This window comes from Calypte anna, chromosome 1 (assembly GCF_003957555.1).
Source record: "Calypte anna isolate BGI_N300 chromosome 1, bCalAnn1_v1.p, whole genome shotgun sequence".
NCBI lineage: Eukaryota > Metazoa > Chordata > Aves > Apodiformes > Trochilidae > Calypte > Calypte anna.
This window is the reverse complement of record NC_044244.1, coordinates 84,436,678-84,447,459: the sequence shown is the minus strand read 5'-3', so window position 1 is coordinate 84,447,459 and position 10,782 is coordinate 84,436,678. Positions and strand designations below refer to the sequence as shown.

Genomic DNA, 10,782 nt, shown 5'->3' with positions numbered 1-10,782 from the left:
GTGGTCTGGATGGCAAGCTGGTCAGCAAGTCCAGATCGGTGAGCATGGCTGTCACCTGTTGCTGTAGATCAGGCAGGGCCAAGCACTGGAGCCTCAGCTGAAATGCAGCTCCCCAGGGAAGGAACTGAGGATTCCCTGCAGTTCTGTCTCTAAGTTCACTCGAGAGAAGGGAGGCAGCCCACAGCAGCACTGTCTCTAGGCTGACAGTGAGCCCAGGTTGCCAGACCTCCAGGAAGGGGCATGATGCTCTCAGGGCCCTTGCCTCTGGCTGTGTGGGGGGCATTTGTTTCCTAACATGGCCCATTTTTCCAGTGTAAGCAAAGCCCAGGTTGTGAGTGTCCCAGTGAAAAGGGAAATTCTGCCGAACCCAGTATGTTTAGGGGAGGGTTGTGTGGGTTTTTTTTTGGTTTGGGCTGCGTTTGTTTGTTTGTTTGTTTTGGGGTTTTTTTGTGTGTGTGTGTGTTTTTTTGTTGTTTGTTTTTTTTTTTTTTTAAACTATAAAACAAAACTAGAAAGTCTCACTGCTACTGGGAAAAAACCACAGTGACGAAATTACATTTCTCCTGGTAACTAGGGCTTCAAAAACATCCAGGATAGAGAAAAGGTCTTAATTACAAAAGAATTCCCTAAATGATACTAGCTGGGAAGATAAAAGAATATAAATGTATAACAAACCAAATTGTTATGAAAACTGGTGTGTTTAAATCACTGCTGTTCGGATATGTGGTCTCCATCTTAGGTAAGCTCCACAGTGAGTTAATAGATGACGTAGACGCTCAGCTGGCTTCTGCAGAGAAAATGCAATATTTTCAGACTCTGCTGTAAATGCAGTGTGAGGAACAACAAGAGTGGAAATGTAGATAGGCTTTTAAGAAGTCTGGTAGAACCTTCTCCCCATTTTCTTACAGGTGGCCAAATTGTTTTGAGAAGAGTCTTGTTGAATTAGAAGTCTCTCTGGATTGTATTATATTTGCTTGTATTAGTTATTTAACAACTATATTTGATAGTAATTAATAACAGCAGAGAGGCTTAAGAGGTTTCAAAGTGGATGATGGATTGATCTAATTGTACTTTGACCGCGTTCTTCTTCAGCAGACCTTGTTCTTCAAGACAATTGTCACCATTTGAACAAGAGGAACTAAAGAAGGAGGGCTTTTTGGACTGAGAGGGACTGAACTCAAAAGGGAGGGATCTATCCCCTCCCATTTCCTGCCGTACTCTATAAAAGATCAGAAAGGCAGCAACTCCTCCCTCTTTTTCCTCTCACCTGCTGCTGGCTGTGCTACTGTTTGTCCCCGCAAGCTCTCCATGTGCTATAGGGTTGTATATATGTGTTTGTATATATTTGTATTCTTTGTTACTTTACCCTTTATGTTATTACCTTTCCTTTGTGTAAGTAAAATCTGTATCCAATTGTTTTCAATTTCCAACTTAAGGTTTCCAGTCTTCATTTCCCTTTTATCTTCCCTTTAGGCGGGGGGAGGAATAGAGAGGAATTCAGTAATTAAGTTTGTGGTCCACCCAAACCGCTAAACCATGACAACAATTTAAAGCCATGCTAGAACTCCAGATGTGGCTTTAAATTATGCTTTTGGGTTACAAATTTTAAAAAACAGAATGAGCAACCAATCTGGTGCATTTTCTTGAATGTGTGCCTAGGACCAAGAGTTGTTTTATCACAGGCGAACTCTGATGGTCAGTTTCAAGTTGCATGTGGTACCTATGTTTAGTGCATAAACAGAAACTGAAATTCAGGTTGAACAACATCCAGTATAAAACACTTAGTCATATTTGCAGCATTTCAGCAAAGGCAATTGCTGATCATATTTCTCTGTCATTTCTCGTAATTTCATGTTTTTTGGTTTTGTATCACATGCAATGCACTTCCTTCTCTCAGCACATTAACCATTACCATCTGCACTTCTCATTATTCTTTTTACTGTCATGTTGGTAAAGCCAGAATTAGACTGATGAGGGCCTTAAGCACCAGGTAATCTTGGTGACAGAGAATTTTTCTCCTTAAATAAAGAAGGAGTTTTGAAAGAAAGACTGATAAACCCTGTGTATTCCCTTTCCACCTCCAACAGGTGACATACTAGCTCACACTGTGATACAAAACGTTACCTCTAACCCTTCAGAGTAATTTACGTGTTGTCTCCATGCGTATTACAGAATCCGTGGCTTATTCAGGGAGCAAGTCTATAGGAAGTAAATTGCATTCGTGTGTCATGTACTAAGTGACTTAAGAACAGCCAGTGCTTTGTGGAAGTTGGAAATTCCATGTGGGTAGGGAGTGGCAGAGCTAACAAGCGCTATTTGCTAAAATACAGCCAAAGGTGATTCTTTCATTTCATGTTGTCTTAATTTAATAGTTTGTGTGACACTCTGCTCTTAATCACCCATAATAGGATCTGAAATAATTACATGAGGAAATGTGGTCAGAAAGCTGGGGAGGTTTTACGAGAGCGTGTAGGTCATGGGTCAAGGGGTAGTGGCTTTAAACTGGAAGACGGGAGGTTTAGATTAGATGTTGGGAAGAAATTCTTCACTGTGAGGGTGGTGGGACATTGGAATAGGTTGCCCAGAGGAGTTGTGGCTGCTCCCTCCCTGGAAGTGTTCGAGGTTGGGTGGGGCCTTAAGCAACCTGATCTAGTGGGAGGTGTCCCTGCCCATGGCAGGGGGCTTGGAACTAGATGATGTTTAAGGTCCCTTCTACCCCAAACCATTCTAATACACAATGAAATTTCCAAGGTTTCCTCGGAGGAATATTGAGAGCTGACCTGGGAGGGTATTTGCAGGCAGGTGGGAAGTTTATGAGTGGAAAAATTAAGAAGTGGAAGGCGCGGAGAAGGTGACACAGCAAGAAGCAGCTCGTGGATTTTCCAAGTGGAGTATGGAGAGACCCCTCTGGATAAGGACAACGTAGCCAAAGCACTGCCGCATTTTGGGGCCGGGGGGGAAGGAGCTGTTCTCCGGCGAGAGGAACGCGGCGTAAAAGAGACCCAGGTTCGATTTCAAGGCGGGGGCGGGGGTGCCCTGAAGGGTGGAGCCGCGGGCGGCAGAACTGCGCGGGGTGGGGAGAGCCGTTGCCACCTCCCTCCTCTTAGGGCGGGGAGAAAATCAATCAATCAATCAATCAATCAATAAATAAATAAATAAATAAATAAACAAGTAAATAAATAAATAGGAAAAAACAAAGAAAGAAAAAAACCCAAACCCCAACGATCGGCTCCGTCGCTATGACAACGGCGGGCGGAGGATCACCCGGCCCAGCTCTGCCCTCCCCCGTGGCGCTGTTTCCGTGCCCTCCCCGCGGCAGGCTCGGCCACGTCGCTGCTGCGGAGATCGCGGCCCCGCGACGCTGGCAGGAGGGGCCTCAGGAAGCCGCCGGCAGTCAAGCGGGACTGGGACGTGAGTTCTTCCCCCTGCCCGCTGCCGAGCCCGGGCCTCGGGCCTGCTGCGGCCTCGGCCGCTCTTCCCGCTTCTCCTCCGGCTTGCGGGCTGCAGGCGGGCCCGGCAGCCGCGACGAGGGGGCCGGCGCCGTAGCCTTTTGCCGGCTGGTGAAGGGCTGGGGAGCCTCCGTACCCTCGGACCTGCCGGCGGGGGGAGCCTTTGGAGGTCACTGTTCTCCGTATGGACTCATGTCTGCATTTCCCCTTTCTGTGTGGGGGCTTGGGCGGGGAGGGCAGACCGTGACGGGAGTTGTGCGTGGGTGGCGTGGACATGGCCCCTCTTGATCCCTGTTGGCTGGGTATGCCTTTGTAATTCTGAAGACAGGAACATGGAAACTTAATAAGAGATTTGGAATTGCCTGAATGTTAACTAGTGTTTTTCAGAGGCCAGATCTCAACTTTGAATCCCTGTTGCTACTCAGAATAAAAGTTGTGATAGCACTTTGGACAAAAAACATTGCAATCCCTTTTGCTATCCTGCCTATTACTTATCATCTTGAGTACTTCTTTCTTAGGACACCAAATAATCATGTATCATCTTTTATTAAAAAGAAATAAAAATCAACTGGTAATGTGGATTCTTATTGTTCTTTTAAGCCTCACCTTTAGCCATTTTAAAAGCCAAAATTACAGAAAAGTGCAAGCATGTACATAAAGCAGTTCTAGAAGGCACTTAACACACTTAAAATGTACTGGTTCTTCAGAAGTACATCAATCATAGTCTATGATGTGCACAATCTCTATATTAAAGTATGCCATTTTTAAAGATATTTTGGGAATTTGTAGACTAGGACGCATTTGTCTTGAAGGTGATATGCACAGAGAAGACTTCCGAGAGCAAACACATGCAAAAAATGCTAATACAGGTATTAAGACATCCCTTTTCCCTGCACATCCTTCCTCCACTGCCTTGAGTCCTAAACATGTGGGACATCTGCACACTCCCTCCCCCTTCCACATCTATGCCTGGATCCTCTCTGGACCCCTTGGCTTGCTATCCCCAAGACCCTCCCAGAGTTCCCATGCCCCCTGTTCTGGTCTGCTCCAATTCCCCCCAAGAACATGTGGTGTAACCTGCCAGTCTGCGGGGAGGCTTGGCAGAAGCAGCCATTCCTTCCCTGCCACCAGGATGTCACGAGTCATCTCAGCATGAAGAAGCAGCAGCAAGGAGAGGGAAAGCTTGGTCTGATGTTGCTGTCCCCCCACCAATGGGGATGAGGTACAAGTCTCGTGGGTCTCCAGGCAGGAGTAGAGTTCCCTGGCTGAAGCCCTGGATGTTGGTTGGACTTGGGACATGGCTCCATCTATCTGCAGCCGTGTTGGAGAAGCACCTGTGTAGAGAGAGCTTGCTTGGGTGTGGGTGAGCCATGGGCAGGGCTGGGGATCCATCCCCAAGGCACAGGCTTGGTGCAGCATCTTCTGCTGTCCTGGGTCACCTTCCCTCCAGGCACCTCCCTGAGATCACAGGACCATGGGGGAGAAAGCCAGCCCGGCCCCTGCTTTCCTCTATCCAGGAAAGCTGTCCCCACCCCAGCCCATCCCCACCTCTGCTGGGAGAGCAGCTGGGTAAGGGGCAGGGGGATGGGGCTGCCTCCAAACCACCTCAGCACCCCTCTAGTTTTGACCCCCATGCGTTCCAGGGGACAGGAGTGACCCAAGACCCTCCTATTCCAGCAGTACCACAGGCTTGGGAGGAATGACAAAGATCTGCTCTGTTGAACATTGAGGGAAAGGGTACAACGGGGAGTGGGGCATCCAACACACAACAGGGGAGTTGGGGCACACAACGCTCCCATGCACGAAGGAGCGACCGCTACTTCTTCCTCTTTCTCGTCTTGCTTTCTATCAGGAGAAGCCCCTGATTCTTGATGTCTTCCCGGGTGAGGAGAGGAAGGGAGTCTCGGTCTGAATAATCTGGAAGGCAGAGTGCAGAGGAGTGGGCTGAGGACAGGCTGTGGGGCCACCTCTGCTGTGCCCATGTCCCTGCGGAGAACCCCAGGCATGGTTCATTCTTCACAAACAAGTGCTTTGGAGACGAGGGTCTCCCTTCTTGCCCCACAGCCTCTCTCCTTCTCCCTGCTGTGGTTCCATGTTCATCATCCTACTGCCTGCTTTTTTTCCACATCCCTGCCTAAAACCACCACCCATGCTCAACGCCACCTTGGAGACCCAGAAATCCCCACGGGAGGGTGCCCAGACAGTTGCTGTGGGACATGTCCCCACTGTGCTATCTCCTACCTTGGTGGGCCCCATCATCTGTCCCCTCCAAGGAAATCCTCAGGTTCTTCCCCTCAGTCACGGCTGTTTTCTCCAGCAATTTCTGGATCTTCACCAAAGTCTGTGAAAGATACACTGGGTGAATTGCTGAAGGGGAGGTGGATGTTCCAACATGAGAGATGCCTCACCTCAATGTTCACACCACTCAGCAGGGAGGGTGGCTTGGGCTCGGCTATCCAGGAGTCGCCTGTCTGGGTCCCCAAAGGCCACAGCAGGGATGGAGTCCCCACGCACCTTTTTCTCCTCGTTGGGGCTTTGGCTGGGAGGGGTTGAGGTGGCCACCTGCTGCACCAGGTACTGCAGCTTCTGCCCACAGTGCTGGAGCTTCTCCTCCACCCCCATAGTTTTGACCGGACTGTCCTGGAGTCAGAGAGAGAAGAACCACCTCGGTGGGGAGAACGAGCCACCTGGGTGACAGTGGCTGCACCTCGTGTCACTGTTCTGTGCCGTGGCACCACGAAGCACTGGCCGGGGCCGTGCTCAGCCCAGCGCCGTTCAGGTACCTGGCCGTCCACAGTGATGCCATGCAGAGAGGCCAAGAGGCTGTCAGTGCCCACTGTAAACTGGAGCTGGACCTCCTGGTTCCTCAGCACCTGGGACCGCATGTGCTCCAGCCGAGCCTCTTCCTGCTGCAGGTTTGCCTGCAGCTCCTCCTCCAGCCCCCTGCAGCCAAACACATCCACATCCATCCATCTGCACGGGGCTGCAGGGACACCACAAACCTCGGGCAAAAGCTGCTTAGGTGGCCCCCACCCCAGATGGCCGGCAGAGATGCTCCCTGCAACCCAGCTCCGTGCTGCTCGGCCACTCCCCACTCCAGACAAGGAGCAAAAGGGTCTGGCTGCCAGGGACAGAGCTTTGGGTGCTCTGCCAGGAGCAGAGCTGGGGGAAGCACCCTCCTCGAGAAATGTCCTGCTGCAGGAGTGGTGGGAGTCTGCGGTGGCACGGAGGAAGGAGGGTCCTCTTGGGACACCCCTAATTCACACGAGTCCCCCCAAAGGGTAGTGGCCCAGTTGTCACAGCTGTCCCCAGGCCAGCAGCACCTGGTTGTGTCAGGGGGCTTGCCAAACTTCATCTCGGCCTGCTTCAGCTCCAGCTCCCTCACTCTCTTCTCCAGCACCTTCTTCTTCTCCTCACAATGCGTGATGATGTGCTCCATGCCCGTAGACAGCGTCTGCTGCATCAGGAGCCCGCTGGAGACGTCCTGTCCAGGGGAGAGCAGGAGGATTCAGCCCCTGGATCAGGGCTGTGGCCTGGGGGAGCCTTCTGCAGCAGGGATCTCCACAGGCTCATGGCATGGAGAAGAGCAGCTCCATCCCTGCCTGCACCAGAGGGGCTTTGGGGGAACACCAGGGGGAGAGGAGAGCAGAAAACCCCACAGGGAAAGCAGGCGAGCAGAGAGGTCTCTGCCCCGTGGGGCTCGAGCAGCCCCAGGTTGCTGGGGTTTGTACAGAGGGGCTTTACATTACCCAGGGGTGGGAGCACTGCAGTGCAGCCTTGGCCCGCCCCATCTTCTCATTCCACAGGGCCTCGCTCTGCATCTTGGACTTGGCGGCCTCCAGTTTGACTGCTGGGGTGGGAGGGAAGCATCAGGGAAGGATGCCTGCGGCTGTGCCCTCATCCCACCCGCCTGTGCCTAGCTAGGCACTCACCATCCAGCGAGTCCCCCTCCTCCTCCTGGTTCAGGAAGCCCAAGCTGGTCTGCAAGGACGTTCATCATCAGCCCCAAGCGGATGAGGCACCTGGGGCAGTTGGCCCTTCAGAGCCCATACCCACCCACCCTTGGGTGTCTGGACACTGGTGCCTGCCCTCTGCCCACAGCCCTGCCTGTGCTGTGGACCCCACCCAGCTCACCCCTCTGCGTCGCTTCTCTCTTGCTTCCTTGAGCCACTGTCTGGTGCCTGGCAACTTCTTGGCGGCCAGGGAGCGCTGCCTGAACTCACTCTCCATAAATACCTCTGTTTCCATCCTGTCCAAGGCCTCCTGGAGCATGTCAGAGAAGAGAGAAGTGGCAGCCAAAGCCCAAACAGACCACTGTGAGCCACTTGGGCTTCTGGGAGGGCAGGTGTCAGAAACGACCTTCCTTTGGAAATAGGCTGGGAAGGAAAGTGGGCACTTGGGGCTGGAGGATGGAGCATGCTGGCTTCAGCATCGTTGGTGCTCTGGGCTGGCTGGCCCTAGCCCCAGGGCCTTCTGGCTCAAGACCAAGACCCAGGAGGAGCTGAGGAGGCACCTGGCTACTATGGGCAAACCCAGCTCTGTCTCTTGTGCTCTTTATGGCAGGGAGACTCAGCAGCCCTGGGGCTGTGGGGCCATCTGTGAGCAGAGTCTGGAAAAGGGCCCCACGGTGCCCTGCACCGTCTCACCTGGGTGACACCCGCAGCTTTACAGGCATGCAAGGCCAAGACTTCCGTGTCCTGCAGCTCCCCGTGGTACAGCCCTGCAATCTCAGACAGCACATCCAGGTGCGCAGGCAGGTGGGCCAGCTCCTGGGACACACGGCGCCAGAGCACGTCACCCCGCGCTGTGACAGCCCTCACCGATCTGGGACGGTGTCCCACCTGGGATGGCACAGCCCCCCGGGCACTTGGTTGCCTTTTCAGGGGGAGCAGGTGTGACAATGGCAGAGGGAGGAGGAGCTCACCCTCTTCAAGGCCTCCCGCGTGGTGAGGTAGTGTCTGGTCACCCTCTGTCCAGCTTGGACTTTGGTGACCATCTTCCCAGTCTTGTTTTGCAGCTGGCGAATCACCTGGAGCAGAGTGGAGGAGGGGGGACATGGGGTGACCCAGAATGCTGAATCAAATGCCCAGCCAAGGAAAGCGGGGACAGGGTTGGATTAAAGTCCTCGTGGGTGCTGCCAGCCCAGGAAGGGGTCCTGGGTACCTTCCCCTGAGCCTGCAGCCGCTTGTCCTCCTTGGTGGCATCCTGCAGCTGCTGCAGCCACCTCTGCAGCTCGTCCCAGGCTTGGCTCTGCTGCCTCACCTCGTGCAGCACCAGGTCACTTTTCCTCACCAGGTGATGGATTTGGGCCTGGAGCATCTCCTCGGCCTCCTGGATGGGGGTAGGCAAGACATCAGTGGGATGGAGGCTGGGCACCCACAGGGAGGGAGAAGGGGATCCTGCCTGGAATACTGCCCCCAAGGGAGAGCCAGGGACTCTGGAAGGTGCTGTGGGATATCTCTCTATAGTCCCTGCCCTGGTCGGAGCAAGTCTGGGAGAGCTTTGCTCTAGGAGCTGGGCGGGGTGAGGCAAAGGTGGGCATCGGCCGATGACAGCAGTGGGTCAGACTTGGGACTCTGCGTGATGCAGCCCGGGGGCCAGACGTCAATAGAACCCCCCGAGGCCCACCAAGAGGCAGATGCTGGTGGGAAGCAGAGGGGAGCACCGTGTTCTGCCGAGCTCTGCCCTCAAGAGTCCCAGCCCCGTGTGAGCAGCCCGTGCCCAACGGACCCTGCCTTTACCTCCACCGTCTTCCTGGCCAAAGCCACGTCCAGGAGATTCTGCGATCCATGAGCCCCGAAGCTGGGGAGGTTCTTGCTCTGTGGGCAGGAGAGGGGCAGACAGAACATCACCAACCCAACAGCCTGGGGACACTCACATCCTACTGCTGTCCTGGAGAGGACCCGCAGAGGAGCCGGCTCTGCAGGGCCAGCGCCAGGCAGGGGTGCAGCAGGTGGGACCTGCCGGTACCTTCTGGAGCACAGCCAGGGCATGGGCGTCGTCCTGCAGCGCCTCACGCAAGCCGGGGAGCAGCTCTCTCCTCTGGCGGAGCTTCTCCTCACACATCTGTGTGAGCAGCTTCCTCCCTTGCTCTGGAGGACATGGAGGGGCTCTTGGTACCGTGCAGCACAACACCGGGAGGCACTGAGAGAGAGCCCCCCGCCCGCAGCCAGAGGGGCAGCACCTTGCAGGGCGATGAAGTTGCGCAGCTCCTGAGCACGCTGGCTGTGTTTGGCCTTCTGTACCGGTGTGGTGCCAGTGCTCCTGCCTCGGCCCTCCGGCCCCGCAGCCAGGGCAGCTCCAGCGCCCCGGGGAGTCACCACCGCCTCTTGCCCGGGCATCGCCCCTCACTCGGCTCTCGCTGCACACAGGAGAACTGCACCACTTCACCTCCCCTCACTGGTTGAGTGCAGGGCTGAGCTGAAGGGCTGAGCCACCACCAGCAGCACCGCAGCACCACAGCACCGCAGCACCACAGCACCAGCAGCAGCACGGGACCAGGAGCCCAGCAGCACTGCAGCACCAGGAGCCCAGCAGCACCAACACCACCACTGCACAAGCAGCACCACAGAACTGGCAATACCTCAGCACCAGGAGCACTGCAGCACCACAGCACTGCAGCACAGCACTTACAACACTACTGCACAACCAGCAGAGCAGAACCAGCAATACCACAACACCAGGAGCACAGCAGCACCACAGCACTGGAAGCAGTCGCACCAGAAGCACCAGCAGTACCAGCAACTGGTCCTGTGTGTGCAGGGCCTGACTCAGTGCCCCAGCACCTGGGCTGGCTCAGTGACATCAGGATGCACTGGTTTCTGGGGAGGGCTTCCACATGATCCTGGAATCATAGAATCACAGAATGGTTTGGGTCAGAAGACACCTTGAAGAGGAAAATACCTGCGCCCCCACCCTCTGACTTGCTGCGATTGATAATATTATGAAAGATGGACTCTCTTACAGCCAGCTGTGGAAACCTCAGCTAGGAGGTTTCCTCACACTGCGTAGGATTTCCCAGTTGCTGGGAAAGGTTCTCCACACGCTCACTGCAACTCCCCAGTGACACTGGATCTGGATGATGGTAACACATTATGGACATTGTTCACTTTGCTATATATGGCAATTTGGTTTTGCTCTTTTCTCCCTTTAGTGGTCAATTAAAGGTAATCAGTAAAGGTAAACTAAGTTCTTTACTTGGGTGCTTGTGTCCTTTGTGCAAATCCCATTCATTTGGCAAAACTTAAGCCACCATGCCCAGGTCAGTACTTCTCTAAGAAAACATCAAGATGAGGCTGAGGGCCCTGCACATGGGGGCCAAAGGACCTTCAGT

At 54.0% G+C, this 10,782-nt stretch overlaps 1 protein-coding gene across 1 annotated transcript; it reads right to left on the bottom strand.

Moving 5' to 3' along the window:
- Nucleotides 1-5,265: 5,265 nt before the first annotated feature.
- LOC115598393 (coiled-coil domain-containing protein 183-like) lies at nucleotides 5,266-9,790 on the bottom strand. The gene is made up of 14 exons (XM_030451422.1): nucleotides 9,634-9,790; nucleotides 9,420-9,541; nucleotides 9,191-9,268; nucleotides 8,613-8,780; nucleotides 8,374-8,478; nucleotides 8,096-8,290; nucleotides 7,584-7,712; nucleotides 7,382-7,430; nucleotides 7,199-7,299; nucleotides 6,867-6,933; nucleotides 6,233-6,432; nucleotides 5,964-6,089; nucleotides 5,691-5,790; nucleotides 5,266-5,366 (listed from the first exon to the last, which is right to left on the bottom strand). Exons 1-14 carry the CDS (start codon nucleotides 9,788-9,790, stop codon nucleotides 5,266-5,268), a joined length of 1,698 nt encoding a protein of 565 aa, XP_030307282.1.
- Nucleotides 9,791-10,782: the final 992 nt, after the last annotated feature.

Coding starts and splice junctions, on each gene's coding strand:
- LOC115598393 (XM_030451422.1), bottom strand. CDS start 9,790: ATGCCCGGGCAAGAGGCGGTGGTGACTCCCCGGGGCGCTGGAGCTGCC. Junction 8,781..9,190: donor TGGCCAGGAAGACGGTGGAG/GTAAAGGCAGGG, acceptor ACCCCCATCCAG/GAGGCCGAGGAGATGCTCCA. Junction 5,367..5,690: donor AGATGATGGGGCCCACCAAG/GTAGGAGATAGC, acceptor TCTGCCTTCCAG/ATTATTCAGACCGAGACTCC.